Source organism: Acinonyx jubatus, chromosome A1 (assembly GCF_027475565.1).
Source record: "Acinonyx jubatus isolate Ajub_Pintada_27869175 chromosome A1, VMU_Ajub_asm_v1.0, whole genome shotgun sequence".
In the NCBI taxonomy this organism is placed as follows: Eukaryota; Metazoa; Chordata; class Mammalia; order Carnivora; family Felidae; genus Acinonyx; species Acinonyx jubatus.
In genome coordinates, this window is record NC_069380.1 from 102894949 (window position 1) to 102911231 (window position 16283).

A 16283-nucleotide genomic window follows, 5' to 3' on the forward strand; every position below is an offset into this window, starting at 1 on the left:
CAAGTGCCGCATAAGAAACTTTCTAAATACATATATGTATCCTCCAAGTTCTGCTAGTAAGAAAGAATTTATCTGGAAAAGAATCGCTTACAGAGTTCACAATAGAATAAAATCGTAATTTTCCCAAAATTTAGATGTTGAACACTATTTGAATCTCAAGACAATAGTGCGGAAGTTTGTCATTAAAAAAAAAAAAAGTTCTCAACTTTGCCAAAAAGGAGGTGGAGCGTTCGTGTCTGATCTGATAGCTGCCATCCACATTTTTAGAAAATGTGTCCTAATATTCTACATACCATCCTTTTGAAAACAACAGTCTAGTGCCATCGAAATGCCAAGATTAAATTTTCTAAGTGGAAACCAAAAAACAACTTCTACCTTCCCTGAAATCAGGAAATCCTAGAAAGTCCACAACACAACCCAAGGAAACAAAGCCTTGGATTCACACAAGTCCTTTTTCTAATGGCGATTATTTGGTAGAGAGTGCATATAAAGGAAAGCAAGAAGACAAAAAGGGCTTACTTTTCCTCATGGCAGCTCGTAGCGCGGTTGAGGGTACCACCGTCAGCAGAAACGGGAAGCTGTAGGTTGAAAGCACACAGAAGAATTACATGCTTGTTCCCTTAGGCCAGTTTGCATCAACCACATAATACCAAGGACCAAAAGTCAGTCCATGCTTGATGTTAATCCCCTAAAGGAACAAAAAAGAAATAACCAAGTCCTGAACTGAGTCTTGGGCATAATGCAACTACCCCTGTACTTTCAGATTTCTAAAAGGCATGAGAAATCCCGTGGGACAGAAATGCCCGCCTGGAAATCAGTAATCAGGATCCTCAAGAATAAGGTCTGGGAGGTGTGGAGTACGTACTTGATGAAGTTATTAACTTGGGAAATTTGGGCCATGGGGAAAATTTTGAAGGTCATTAACCAGGAAAGTGAAATCAGTCCAGGAGGCCTGTGTTCAGTGTCTAGAATTATGAAGCACTCATCTCGGCACTAAAGGGAGAATTACAAAGATGTGTAAGACATCACTTCCATCCCATTGAAGAGCTAAGCCTGTATACATATAACCAAAAATTGAGTATTGTGCACACAGTAACAACAGTTAATTATTTTTTTAACATTTATTTATTTTTTGAGAGAGAGAGAGAGAGAGTAGGGGAGGATCAGAAAGAGAGAGGGAGACACAGAATCCGAAGGAGGCTCCAGGTTCTGAGCTGTCTGCATAGATTCTGATGCAGGGCTCGAACTCAAAAACTGTGAGATCATGAGCTGAGCCAAAGTCAGATGCTTAACCAATTGAGTCACCCAGGCGCCCCAGCAGCTAATTAGTAATACTCACAAGATACACATTACATGCCACATGTCATTCTAAAGGGTTTTCCATGTTTTATTATATATCACAACCACCCCATGAGACAGGTACCATTATTATGCTATTTTACAGTGAGAAAACTTAAGCTCAGAGAATCTGAGTAACTTACGTAAGGTCACACAGCTCCTAAGTGGTAACCAGGGATGTAAACCCAGGCTCCAGATGCCACTTACCTCTCTGCTCACCACACAACATAAGATGCAAAGGGTTCTAATTCTGACTACAGTAAGTTATGGAGGCAGGATGAGGTGGGGAGGTAGGGAAAGGAGAAGAGGGAGCTTCCAGGAGGAAGTAGAAATTGAGAGGTATGTTGCCCAAATGGACACAATATAACCTCCAACAAAACAACTGGGTTCCCGAGATCTAGTTTCCTTATCTCTAAGCAAGACTCCTGAGATTATCTCTCAAGTCCCTTTGGATATTTTATTTTTATTTTTTGTTTTTTTAATGTTTATTTATTTTTGAGAGAGAGACAGAGCATGTGCGAGCAAGGTAGGGGCAGAAATGACAGACAGAATCCCAAGCAGGCTCCCCATTGTCAGTACAAAGCCCATTGCGGGGCTCAAACCCATGAACCATGAGATCATGACCTGAGCCATCCCCTCTTTTGACATGATCTTTTAAATCACTTCAGAATTCCCCTCTTGTGACATCACCAAAGAGTACAAAAAGAAGGAGCTTTGGGACAAAACAATTGAATAATAGCTATGTGACACTCGGGGAGTCGTCTACCTTTTCGGAACCTTAGTTTCTTCATTGATACAATGAGATCATCTTTATAAGGTTGTTGTACAGGTTAAGTAACCTATGCACAGTGCCTGGCACTGGATTAATTTCAGTCTCTACTCCCCTTCTTTTTTCTTTAACTGCAAAAAATTCCAGTTCTTGAACCGAGCTAAACTTTAGATGAGTGACTGGCCACACATTAGGAGAATTTGGAGGAAGATTGAAAAATAGAAGGATATTTTCTAAAATATCTCAGAGATTTTGGGGCACCTGGTGGCTGGGTCAGTTGAGCATCTGACTCTTGATTTTGGATCAGGTCATGATCCCAGCATTATGGGATCGAGCCCCACACTGGGCTCTACACTGAGCATGGAGTCTGCTTAGGATTCTCTCTCTCTCCCCCTGTGCTGGTCTTCCCGCTCATGTGCTGTCTCTCTCCAAAATTTAAAAAAAAAAAACAACTTTTTCCTTCTCTTGATCTTTTTTTTTAATCTTTATTTATCTTTGAGAGAGAGAGACAGACAGACTGAGCACAAGTGGGGGAGGAACAAAGACAGAGGGAGACACAGAATCCGAAGCAGGCTCCAGGCTCTGAGCCCGACGCAGGGCTCGAACTCAAAGACCACAAGATCGTGACCTGAGCCAAAGTCAGACTCTTAATTGAGTGAGCCACCCAGGCGCCTCTTGATCTCTTTCATTATACAACTCAACTACCTTAATGAACAGTCACATGATAAACTGGAAATCAAGAGGTGAATGCACATACTATTTATAAGCCATGATTTATATGGCCTAGGAAGCTTTCAATATTCCATAAGTTACGGAAAAGTGCACAGTTAGAAGAATCAAAGTCTTTGTAATGTTACATACTGAAGTGGACTAGTTTGTTTGAAAGTTTTCAAAGTTTCAAACTGGCATAGTTTGAAGTTTTATTATCAAAGATTAAGTAAAGATAGAGATCATGAAGCATATCTGTAGAAGGGAAATGACAAATATATTGAAATCCAGGAGAAAACAAGATTATGTAAGTAGATGTTTGGTTTCTTCTTGACTAACTCAGAATACATTTTTTTTTTAACCAGCACTAGCTCAGGAGATTTGAGGCTTTTCTTTCCTTCTTACTTCTTTTTAATTAAGGTTTAACTTAACATATATTAAAGTGACCAATCTTAACTGTACATTCAGTTAATTTTCATATATGCATACACCTATGTAATCATCACCCAGATGAATATAGAGAACATTTCGAGAATCCCTGGAAGTTTCTTATCCCCTTTTCAGTCCACACCCAAAAGGTAACCTCTCTCCACACTTTTAAATACAAAAATAGGCAATGATCAGTGAAAAAGTAAAGGAGTCCTAAACGTAATTTTGTTGTGTTTCCTAGGGTGTGCTAGTTTTTCATTACAAACACTACTCATGGGCAGTTTAGTAACCAACAGATACCCAAGGTGCTAAGGAATTAGCCCACTGGGTGATAAACTGAAACCCAGAGCCTAGAACGTTCTTACCCTACAAGAGTCCCATGACCCATTTCTTTTTTCTAGAGCAAAATGCTTAAAGAAAGAACTGCAAGAATTAAACCAGACTGTCAGCAAACCTAGTGTCAATATAAAAGACTCATAAGTGACTCAATGAGGGCTCAGGAAAAATTCTGCCTTGGGGTTAGCAAAGTCAAGATAGGTAATAACAATGAGTCAGACCCCAACTCTTGCTTGGATCATGAAGCAGTCAACTGTGCATAGAGATGCCTCTGATTTGACACCAATGGAGCACGAACTTTGAGTTGTTTCCCAACTGTCATAGTTTGACATTCTTGCATACATTTCTTTTTTGCAACACATTTGTTCTGATAACTTTCAGGTCTTTTAGTAAAAGTTGGGAATACTATGAGTGACACAGGGGGTCTACTGGGCAGCAAGGCAATAAGATGGACAAGTTTGGTTTGTACCTAATCTCAACACCTGAGCTAATGCCATATTTTAGTTTAGTCAAACTATAGATTGTCTGTTAATAACTTTTCCAAACATGGATATCTTTTGAGAATAAAAGGGGACTCTCTTATAAATATGCCATAGTAGGGGGACTGAATCAGGACTCTCAAGGCAACCAGACTCTATAATCATCCTCTGTCAGACTTCATATTGATTACCTCCTAATTCCAATGACTCCTTTATCATTAAACTAAAGCTTTTAGAGTGGCAAAGACATTTGAGAGAGGAAAAAACCCAGGACACGTCAGAAATTACAGATGAGGCCTAGCAGGCTAAATATATCGATGTCACTGATGTAAGGATGGAGACTTAGCTTGTGATATAAGGAAATCAGGTAGAAGAGGACTGAGGACTCAGAGGGGAATAGATGATACATCTTCTATAGTTAGTAATGCCTTCTAGCAGGTGACACAATGATTTAAGGGGCTGATGATCTAAGGGAGGGCAGGACATTCAATTTGTTAAAATGTTATTCTCATCAATAGCAACCTGATAATGACAATCAACAGTTTACTGTACTAATCCCTTTATATACATTAGCTTTTTAAATTCCCCCATGATCCTGTAACATAGATACTACTGCTATTCCCATTTTTTTCCCCACAGATGAGGAAACTGAGGCTTAGAGGAGGTAACTCACTAGTCAAAGGTAGTCAAATGCATATTAGGACTCTTAGATCAGTTTGAATCTCAATCATTCTGTATTTTACCTCACTTCATCCCCACCCCTCCCCTGGCTGAGACTCTTTTGCCACAAGACAATTCCCTCATGTAACTCCAGTAAGGGGAGTTATTTACCAAAGGACAGAGACAGAGGGGCAGAAAAGCAAATACCCTAGGACTACATGAGCAGTTTAGCTGAGAAGCCAGGAATCAAGACCATTCCCACCAGCTCTCACCTCCTGTTTCTTTGTAGTGTCTACTACTAATTTATACATTTTCTCAAAATCTGGAGACTGGGGATTCTATAGGACTAAGCATTTCCAGTGTCTGAATCTCCCCCTAATGTGTGTTTTACTAAAGCGATTATTATATGTTTTTTAATAAAAAGGAAAGATGAACTTTTAATTTTATTTCTTTTTTTAAAGTTTATTTATTTTATTCTGAGAGAGAGAGACAGAAAGTGAGCAGAGGAGGGGCAGAGAGAGCAGGAGAGAGAAAATCCCCAGAAGGCTAGGTGCTGTCACCTTGAACTCACCAACTGTGTGATTATGACCCTAGCCAAAATCCAGAGTCGGATGCTTACCCAAGTGAACCACCCAGATGCCCCTAATTTTATTTTTGACTACTACTAAAAGTAGAAATTAAATTCTGATTCTAGTCATCCTGTGATCATAACACACAGGGAAACATTCTGTTGTGATCTGGTATGCTTTTAGAGGTAGAAGCCAATACAAAGAAGCACAGGGCCCCAAAGGAAGGAGGCGAATGCACTTACTTTCCCAAGAGAATAGACTGTAATAATTACTGTCGCCTCAGGAAATTTATTGAAAACTGTCATTTTGCAACTGGTACTTCCAACATTTCTGGGTAATGGGGCGGCTGGGTGGCTCAGTCGGTGGAGCGTCCGACTTTGGTTCAGGTCATGATCTCATAGTCCGTGAGTTCAAGCTGCGCGTCGGGCTCTATTCTGATAGCTCAGAGCCTGGAGCCTGTTTCAGATTCTGTGTCTCCCTCTCTCTCTGACCCTCCCCCGTTCATGCTCTGTCTCTCTCTGTCTCAAAAATAAATAAACGTTTAAAAAAAAATTTTTTTTAAAGTTTCCCCCCTTCATTCTTTTAGTTTCTATAAGACGGAAAGGGATACAGCTGTAACCACGAAGTCTAGAGCCCCTTCCTTGAGGCCAGCATTCTGTTACTTCCATGCTGTATTCCATTAATAGATGCACATTCCAGCACAAAGCACAGTGTCTGGACCAGACCCCAGTTCTCCTGACTTCCAGCCTAGAGTCTTTCCAACAAGTTGTGCGCATGTGGAGGGGGGGGTGGGGCCACGTGGAGAGTGGGAGTGACATGTGTGTGACCCGAAACAGAAGAATGTGAAGCATCCCATGGCCATCACCTGCCCCTTCCCACCATCTGACATCCAAGGGTCTTGTCCTGATATATAAACGTGATAGGTTTTGACTGAGGTTCTGTGTATGTATATATTGTAAATAACCATTTACTGAACTCTTTTCCAGTGGACTGTGACCTCACTCAGAGCACATAGGTGCTTATTTATTTTTAAATCTCTATCACGCAGAATATAGCTTGGCACATGAAAGGCACCAAACAAAAAAAAACAAAAACAAAGAACAAAGAAAGAAAGAAAATACTGGTTAGAATAAAGGAAGGAAGGAAAGAAGGAAGGCCAGACTGCAAAATTTGCCTCAAATGATGGGTCTATTTATAAAACTGAAACTGAGGCACCTGGGTGTCTCAGTCAGTTGACTGTCGGACTTTAGCTTGGGTCATGATCTCACAGCTTGTGCTTTCGAGCCCCATCGGGCTCTGTGCTGACAGCTCAGAGCCTGGAACCTGCTTTAGATTCTGTGTCTCCCTCTCTGTCCCTCCCCCATTCACACTCTCTGTCTCTCTCTGAAGATAAATAAATAAATAAGACATTAAAAAATAAAATAAGATATAAAACGGAAACAAAAGTAAAAGCAAAATAAATCTGTGGCTACTTGAGGGAAACAAAAAAAACTTTCTTGTTTGTCTGAAGGGTTTTCTCCATTCGCTCCTCCCCTGTTCCTCCTGTGCTATCGTTTTTGTTAAGTAATTCTTAGAAAGGAATACCATCAGAAAACCAATTGGAAGAAAGGATAACAAAATGCTAACAGGAATCGTTGAAAAGGAGTAACATGAAAGCAGGTAAAAAGGAATGAAAATCCAAAGAAATAAAAAGTGTGCAACTGGTGATATAAAGAAAAAAATTTAACAACAGTAACTCCTTTGAATAATTCAGTATTAACTGCTTCAAAACAATGTCCTAATTGCACTATGCAGACTGATTCCTCAGAACATTTCACAGGGAGCAAAACAGCACATGTGAAACCCAGGCACAAGGAAAGAGCACAGCCAGTGCTTATAAGGAAGGCATGATCATCAGTTCCCAGAACAAGGAAGGGAAGTTGCCGTATGAATGTTTCCCTAAGAAAAACTGAGAGATTCCCTTACAATCGTTGCCGGTGGATTATAAACAGTGATTCTTGGACTTAATTTGGAGCCAGACCATCTGGGAGTCATGGGACCTCTCTGACCCATTTGAAATATGTGCCGTCCTAGCATAAGCCAAAGGTTTTCTTTTTTAAGTTGGAGGTGCGGGGTGGGAGGATTTGATTTAAATTTCTTTTTCACGAACTCTCTTTTTCCCCTGCAAATTACACACACACACACACACACACACACACACACACACACACACACACACACGACAAATGTGGGGCACCTGGTTGTCTCAGTAAGTGGAGTATGTGACTCTTCATCCCAGGATTGTGAGTTTGAGACACATGTTGGATGTAGAGATCCCTTTTAAAAATTAAAAATTCTTGGGGCACCTGGGTGGCTCAGTTGGTTAAGCGTCTGACTTTGGCTCAGGTCATGATCTCACGGTCCGTGAGTTCGAGCCCCGCTTCGGGCTCTGTGCTGACAGCTCAGAGCCTGGAGCCTGTTTTGGATTCTGTGTCTCCCTTTCTATCTCTGACCCTCCCCCGTTCATGCTCTGTCTCTCTCTGTCTCAAAAATAAATAAACCTTTAAAAAAAATTGAAAATTCTTGAAAAGAAGGTCAGGGGTGCCTGGGTGGCTCAGTTGGTCGAGCATCCAACTCTTGGTTTTGGCTCACGTCATGATTTCATGATTTCGTGAGTTTGAGCCCTGCGTCAGGCTCTGCGCTGACAGCGTGGAGCCTGCTTGGGATTCTCTCTCTCTCCCACTCTCCCTCTGCTCCTACCCCATTCACGTTCTCTGTCAAAATAAATAAATAAACTTTAAAAAAAGGTCCAATGCTACTACTCAACAGTAGAACATCTCAGGTCATCTGGAGTTCCAAATGATTATGGCTGAGAACCACTGGTTAGAAACAACCACCCAATGATTCCTTCATTCATTCAACACACATTTATTTATTAAGCTCCTAACATTAACCAGGTACTGTGGATAGAATGGCAAACACAAGCCCCTTTTGAGGGGGAAGATTCCAATCTTATGGGAGGGGACAGATAAGAAACAAATGGACAGAGAAGATAATATCTCTATGAGACCATCTCCCACCAACCTTCTCTTCCCTCCTTATACACCAGGCACAGTAGAGAATAGTGGCCTTTTTTGCTGTCTCTAGACTATGGCCAAGGTCAGACCTGCCTCAACACCTTTAGCCATGTTCTCCCCAATGGCTGCCCAGATTTGCACTCAGACTTCACATGGCTTCTTCCTTCCCTCTTTCAAGTCTGACACGTCACGCCTTAAAGAGGCTTCCCTGATCTTTCTGTGTAAAATAGCCCTCCCTCGTTCTCCATTGTTTTCTGTTTTTGTTGTTTGTATCTCTCATCTGTTGAAATTGTGTTCTTGATGTGCTTATTGTTCTCATTTTCAATTGTCCCACTAGAATACAAGACCCAACACACCATGAGTATTTCCTGTTTTGTTCACTTGTACACCTCATGCATGTACAAAAGTGCTGTTAGAAATGCTCATTTATGGGAAGCCTGGGTGGCTCAGTCAGTTAAGCATCAGATTCTTGGTTTCTGCTCAAGACATTATCTCACAGTTCATTCAATGGAGTCCAGCGCTGGGCTCTGCGATGGCAGCATGGAGCCAGCTTGGGATTCTCTCTCTCATCCTCTGCCCCTCTCCCCTTCTTGTGCTCTCTCAAAATAAATAAACAGAAAGAAAGAAAGAAAGAAAGAAAGAAAGAAAGAAAGAAAGAAAGAAAGAAAGAAAGAAGAAAAGAAAGAAAGGAAGAGAAAGAGAGAAGGAGAAAGAAAGAAAGAAAGAAAGAAAGAAAGAAAGAAAGAGAAAAGGGGTTGGGTGGCTCAGTCGGTTAAGTGTCAGATTCTTGGTTTCTGCTCAAGACATGATCTCACAGTTCATTCAATGGAGCCAGCTTGGGATTCTCTCTCTCATCCTCTCCCCTTCTTATGCTCTCTCTCAAAATAAATAAACATGAAAGAAAGAAAGAAAGAAAGAAAGAAAGAAAGAAAGAAAGAAAGAAAGAAAGAAAGAAAGAAAGAAAGGAAAGAAAGGGAAAAGGGGTTCCTGGGTGGCTTAGTCAGTTAAGCGTCAGATTCTTGGTTTCTGCTCGACATTATCTCACAGTTCATTCAATGGAGTCCAGTGCTGGGCTCTGCGATGGCAGCATGGAGCCAGCTTGGGATTCTCTCTCTCATCCTCTGCCCCTCTCCCCTTCTTGTGCTCTCTCAAAATAAATAAACATTGAGAAAGAGAAAGAAAGAAAGAAAGAAAGAAAGAAAGAAAGAAAGAAAGAAAGAAAGAAAGAAAGAAAGAAAAGAAAGAAAAGAAAGAAAGAAAGAGAGAGAAAGAAAAGGGGCGCCTGAGTTCAGGCTCAGTTGGTTAAGCGTCTGACTTCACTCAGGTCATGATCTCACGGTTCATGGGTTCGAGCCCCCCACTGGGCTCTGTGCTGACAGCTCAGAGCCTGGAGCCTGCTTCAGATTCTGTCTCGTGTCTCTGGCCCTCCCTTGCTCACGCTCTGTCTCTCTCTTTCTCTATCAAATACAAAATAAAACATAAAGCATTTAAAAAGAAAAAACAAATGCCCATTTATTCACATCAACATGAGGCACATCCAGTCAGAGAGCCTCATCTATTATCTGCACTGTGGAAGCCACTCCCCAGACATGGTCCCTGGTAAACTACACTCCAGGTATTTACACCTTGATTGTGGGCTGGCTCTGGGGCTCACCTTTGACCAGTAGAAAGCAGAGCTGAAGCTGCCTGATATCCAAGGCTTCTCATAAAAAGCCTTGTGGATTCCCCTTTAGCATTACAGAACACGTGCTCTGGAGGAAGTCAGCCATCAGGTAAAAAGTCGAAGTATACAGAGATGGCCATGTTGTAAGGAAACCCACCTGGCCACGGGGCGGGCCATGCAGGGAGACAAAATGCTCCACTACTCTCCACCTGTTCCAGCTATCCCAGCTGAAGGACCAGACATAGGAGGTGCATGTCTAGCTCCATCGAGTCTTCAAATGACTCCAACGACAGTGACTGCCTGAGAGACCCCTATGAGAACTGTGCAGCTGAGCCTTGTCAACCCACCGTACCATGAGAGGAAATATTAAATTATTGTTTTAAGCCACAAACTTTGAGGTAGTTATGCAGCAATATTTAACGACAAAATGCAGCCGACAAAGATAGCTCTAGACTCCAACAGTTCTTTGCTCACAAACATTATACACGTGTAGGGTCCTTGGGACCTCCCTCCCACACACTCTCTGATAAGGTACGTTTCTCTGCCATTCTGCTCACTCTCCTACACCCCTACAACTACCCAGTGAAACTCAGGAAAGCTGAATCTTCATCCTCAAGGGATCACTGTCATCTTGGCCAAGTCCCTCAACCCTCTGAAGCTCAGGCTCTTCTCTGAAAAAGGACTGTAGATTTCATTTGAAATTTTTGTTCAGTGTGGCACAAGCAACACTTTTTCCCTTCTTCAAATAGAAACTAATACAGAACACAAATACATGAAAGAGGGGCCCCTGGGTGGCTAAGCTGGTTAGGCATCCAACTTCAGCTCAGGTCATGATCTCGCAGTTCGTGAGTTCGAGCCCCGCGTGGGGCTCTGTGCTGACAGCTCAGAGCCTGGAGCCTGCTTCAGATTCTGTGTCTCCCTCTCTCTCTGCCCTTCCCTGCTTGTGCTCTGTCTCTGTCTCTCTCTCTCTCTCTCTCTCTCTCAAAAATAAACATTAAAAAAACTTAAAAAAAAAAACAAAAATACATGAAAGAGATTTAAGAGGAAGAGGTCTAGCAGAAGCAGGAGAGGCTGTGTATCTGCGTGGTGCTAAGAGGGAGGCGTTGTCAGAAGACCTCAGTTGAAAGGCCGGCTCCTCAACTCTCTAGTTCAAAGAGCCCCGACTCTCGCAGAACCTGGTGTGAAAACCACATACCAGATGGTCTCAGGGGCTTCCTTACTTCACATGTGACCTGTAACATTAACCATACAGAAAACAGACATCTACTTTAAACCTCTGGGGTCGATTTCAATGTATTAATTATGTGGCATTGTGTATTTTATTTTTATTTTCATTTGACACAGAGAGTATGCATGCCCAAGCCAGGGAAAAGGGCAGAGGAAGAATCCTAAGCAGGCTCCACACTCAGCACAGAGACCGATGTGGGGCTCAATCTCACAACCCTGGGATCATGACCTGAGCTGAAATCTAGAGTTGGACACCAACTGACTGAGCTACCCAGGTTCCCCTGTGTATTTTAATTTTTAAAAAGAACATTGGACCGGCAGAGTTTTGTTTACTGCTGCTGCTTTCTCCCAGATCACGACTTAGACTAGTGTTTCCCAGCTATTGCTGGCCCCTACACCAGGAAGCCCTTACCATCTTGTCCACTTCTCTCAACATGGATGCTAAACTTGGTTCGTGCCTCATCCCTAGAGAGAAGAAGAGAATATTTCAAGTTTTCCCATTTGCAGTATAACCTGGCTTGGGAAATACTGGTTTAGAACCATTCTATTTGACTTTTTTAAAATATTATTCTCAAAGATGTGCATAGTAGGAGATTCCATGCCTTACTATAGATTTCCATTCCAATGTTTAATGGCTGTGCTCATCAGGAAATTTCCCTTCCTATAAGTAAATGCTTCTCAACTTTCATTCTTAAAACTTTTTTTTCAAGTCTTAAAATCAAACCCTTCAGGGTCACCATGGGGCTCTCTTCTGAACTCGTGCAGGGTTTTCCATTTTCTCCTTTGAACACTGAGCTTAAATTGAAAACGGGAATGGTCTGATGAGTGTTCATGAATTTCTTTGACTTATGACACTGACACATTGAATATTATGCATAGTTATGACAGCTTGTATCTTGGTAAGAGCATCAACAGCTTCTTAAACATGTCGTCAGACAATAGTTATGAAATTACAGGCATGTGATGATCCTTTAGCGTACCTCTATTGACTAATAAATACATTGCCTGCCATTTGTTATCAATTAGGCAATTACTTGACCACACCTTACACTATTATCTCCACTCAAATCTCTAAACTCATATTTGAACTCTGCCCCTGAGACTATGCACGCACAGTGTATCTGATCAATGTAAAAAAGACACTGACTTTGGTCGATATTCCAAGCCGTTAAGTAGGAGTCTTCTGCAACCTGAAAGGTGATGGATTAGGCATTTACTACTGGATCTGATTAAGTAACTGGAAAAAGTAACAGCTAGAACTCTTCTTTGATGTTAGAAACAAGAAATTAGGTGCCCAGAGGCTAGGAGGAAGAAAAGTAAAGGGTCTGTTATTGGAGCAAAATCAAAGAGCCCTCTAAAATATATTTCAGACATAATCTTACGTTTCTATTTGTCACACTACAGTGAAATTTCCCCTATCATCTACTGCTGCTGCCTTTTAAATACCGCACTCCACTTTCCTGTAGGATAGCCCCATGAATAAACAAATTATGAAGCTGTCTGACAAAGTCTTTTAAACCCAGACAAACATCACTAAGTAAAATAATAACATTTACTTGCTCCTTTGTAATTCTTCCCCATTCTGGGGAAGGACTAATTGCTATTTCCACCACCTGCCCCTAAACCCACCCCCCTCCCTTCCTTTCTCCCTTAAGATCACACTATTTTCAGTCCTCATCCTACACATTACAGAACCAAGTTTGAGGGCACCCAAGTGCGCGTTGATTGAGCTGTAAGCCCATGCTGAGGAAGCTTTCAACACTGGTTTTTATTCATGCATCAAAAGAGGCCTAGCCAAGGTATCTCAAAAGGTTAAACATGTAACTACCATCTGACCAGCTATTCCACTCCTAGATATATACCCAAAAGAAATGAAAGCAGGGACGTGAACAGGTATTTGTATGTCATTCACAGCACTATTATTCACAAGAGCCAAAAGGTAGAAACAGGTCAAGTGTCCACGAACAGGTCAACAGATAAACAAATGTGGGGTATACACACAATGGATTATTATTCAGCCATAAAAAAAAGAATGAAGTGATGAGATACGCTATAACTTGGGTGGAACTTGAAAACATTATACGCAGTGAGACAAGCCAAACATAGCAAGAAAAATATCACATGACTGCACTTACATGAAGTATCCAGAACAGACAAATTCAAAGACACACAAAGTAGAATAAAGGTTACCAGGGACCCAGAGGGAGGAAGGCTTATTGTTGAATGGATACAGAGTTGATGTTGGATAGGACAAAAAGTTTTGGGCATAGACAGTGGTAACTTTTACACACACTGTGAGTACAGGAAAAGCCAGGAAGGGATCCCTAAGAGAGCTTGCAAACCTTCTGGTCACACAAAGCCTTCCCCACCACACCCAGCCAGGCTTCCACAGGAGTCAATGGTGAAGAGCAACCCCCCTTTGCAGCAAAATAGGTGAGAAAGAGAGAGCGCATGAGAGACGGCGCATGATCTGCCAGGCCCACTCTCCTAGATTTTACAAAAACATTTTTATTTTATTTTCCAAGTGTTAGGACAATTTTGGAGCAAGCAGGCTACAAAAAGATGCTTTTGTTCTCTCAGCCTAATCACACAGCTAGTAAATGAAAAGGCAAAAAGAAATCTTTGGAAAGGCGTTGATCCCCCAAATGTGTGCAGTTATCCGAAAGGGTAGGTGTTTTCTTTGACACACACCCTATATACACACATATACAAACATAAACGAAAACACTATGGTTCCATAGTCTCTGCCATTATTCTGAAATCTAAATTTTAAATTTAAAGAAACAGAAAGGTCTTGCAGCCGCAGGCAGGGCCGAAAGATCGCTCCCCCCCCCCCCCCCCAGCCATGTCATGAACTATTGTTGCCACTTGTAATTGTTTTAAAGTCAGTTTGGGCTTCCAACAATAAGGTTTTACATTCCTCTTATTGTCAACGACTTAGAAAATCACCAAACACATACTTTATTTGTTGTAATAAGGGAATGTTTAGAAGGATGCCTGGCACCTAGAAGCTCTCAAAAATATGTGAAAGAAATGGATGATGTGGTTATTTTTAATTTTTTAATATTTAAAAATATTTATTTACTTACTTATTTACTTACTTATTTATTTATTTTGATGGGGTGGGAAGGGGCAGAGAGAGAGAGAGGGAGACACACAATCCAAAGCAGGCTCCAGGCTCTGAGCTGTCCGCGCAGGGGCTCAAACCCACAAACCGTGAGATCATGACCTGAGCCCAAGTCGGACGTCCAACCAACTGGGCCACCCAGGCGCCCCTGGAGGATGTTTCAAATGCAAACGTTGAGACATATTCAGCAAGCCAAAACCTCACCAAAAAGCGGGAAGAAGAGGCATTCCTTTTCCAGGTGGGGGGCCCAGTCGACGATAAGTTGCTAATGAGATTTTGAGGAACGCTCTCCCTGCACCCCCACCCCTCTCCCCACCCCCATAACGGGGAAGGGTTAAGCAGACAACCTCTAGAGACAACCACGTCTCGCTACCTTTGTCACTGAACTGACCTATTGTTGGGGCCCCGACGGAGCAGTCCCCAATGAGGCAATATCCTGTCTGAATAATTTAGGCCGGGACACCGCGCAGCCCACAGCGCGCATCTGGGAGACCGAGCGCCTCGCTCAGTCCGAACCATTTCCTGTAGCCGCAGAAGGCCGCCCGTTTTTAAAACTCCCCGGTTACAGCTGGGGCGGGGGGGGGGGGTGCTAGGGGGGCGGGAGGAAGCCCAACTTACCAGGAGGCTAAATATACGGAGCCTAGTTAGGCAACTGTTCCACCTGCGTGGCCAATTAGCTTCCTCCCCCAGCCAGACTAGTTCAACAGGTTTGCAGGCGCTCGGGCCGGGCCTCGCGGGTTGGGGCAGGAGGCTGTCACTTGCCTTCGGCCCTCCCCTTCCCTCCCCGGCCCGCACGCCGGCGCCGACCAATCGCGGCCGCCCGGACGTGTCCAGGTTGGCGGCCCCGCGGCTCCGGGCCGGCCTGGATGCGCTGAGCGGCCGGGAGCGCGCGAGGAGGGCGCACGGAGGGCGCGGGGAAAGGCGCGGCTCGCGGGGCCTGCGCCCGGGACGCTGGGAGCCGCGAGGGAACGTCTGAAGGTGCCCTCCACCCGCGGCCCCGATGACCGAACTACAGCAAGATGTGGAAGACGCAAAGCCTGCCAAAGTGCTCGCGAAGAGAGACAGCAAAGTTGGCTCAGCCCAGTAAGTAGCGTCCGGCCCCGGGCGGGCGGGAGCGCGCTGCCCAAACTTCTGTGCCGGGGACGGGTTTGGCTGGGAACCTGACCGTGGACGGACAGCCCCGTGGCTTGAACTCTTTCGGGGGGCGCCCGGGCTCTTCTTTCTCTCCGATGCTGTAGTGGGGAACGAGGCACAGCAGCGTTTGAGGAACGGACCACAGCTTGCAGTCTGGTGGGGATGTGAAGGATTGGAGCGAAAGCACGATTGGCGTGGTATCTGTCCCAAGGGAGGTCTGGGGCAGGCATTCAGATGTCTAAGTCAGGTCAAGGAACAGCGCTGACCCTTCCTTCTGTTCCTTACTTCTTCATGACGTGTATGAAGACGAAGCTACCTCGTAGAGGCCATCTGGTTATTAGTTTCACAGCGATGTGTATTTTGTCATTTGATCCGGAACTAAAGGGTGTCTTTTCCCCATCTCCTTCATTTCTGCTCAAGTGAGAGAAGTAGGAGAAAACATGAAATACGCTTTATCTTTCCCTTCAAGGACTGTCTGCCTTTGCTTGGGAACTTGACACAAACTCGCTACATACTTTTCTTTTTTTCCTTTTTTTTCTTTTCTTTTTTTTTTTTTTTTTTTGTGAGAGAGAGAAAGAGAGAGGGTGGGGGAGCGGCTGTAGGAGCACAATGAATATATAATAACATAAAACATTTCGAACATTGGCAATCCTCTTAAATGACAATCCTCTTAAAAGATTCATGTTCATAATAGGATTGGCACATTGCTGGGCCTAGAAACTCTTCTGGTTTCAGAAATGGAAAACTCAGATACTTGGATCACAAGGATTACCTTCCTGTAACACAAC

General features: G+C 43.2%; 1 protein-coding gene and 1 long non-coding RNA gene across 4 annotated transcripts in view; one reads left to right on the plus strand and one right to left on the minus strand.

The window, feature by feature from the left end:
• The window catches only part of LOC128315023 (uncharacterized), a 180725-nt gene extending 179578 nt beyond the window's left edge, over positions 1 to 1147 (minus strand). Inside the window, exon 1 of the long non-coding RNA XR_008297405.1 lies at positions 520 to 1147. This is a non-coding gene — a long non-coding RNA (uncharacterized LOC128315023). The remainder of the gene's footprint in view (positions 1 to 519) is intronic.
• GRAMD2B (GRAM domain containing 2B) overlaps positions 1 to 16283 on the plus strand; it is a 126914-nt gene that overhangs the window by 38781 nt on the left and 71850 nt on the right. Inside the window, exon 1 of one of the 3 annotated variants that reach the window (XM_015067436.3) lies at positions 14386 to 15444. The exons of the other annotated variants lie outside the window; for them this stretch is intronic. Within the exon in view, the coding sequence (XP_014922922.1) occupies positions 15362 to 15444 (83 nt within the window). The 5' untranslated portion in view covers positions 14386 to 15361. Of the gene's footprint in view, positions 1 to 14385; positions 15445 to 16283 lie in introns of those variants that run through there. 3 annotated transcript variants of the gene reach the window in all.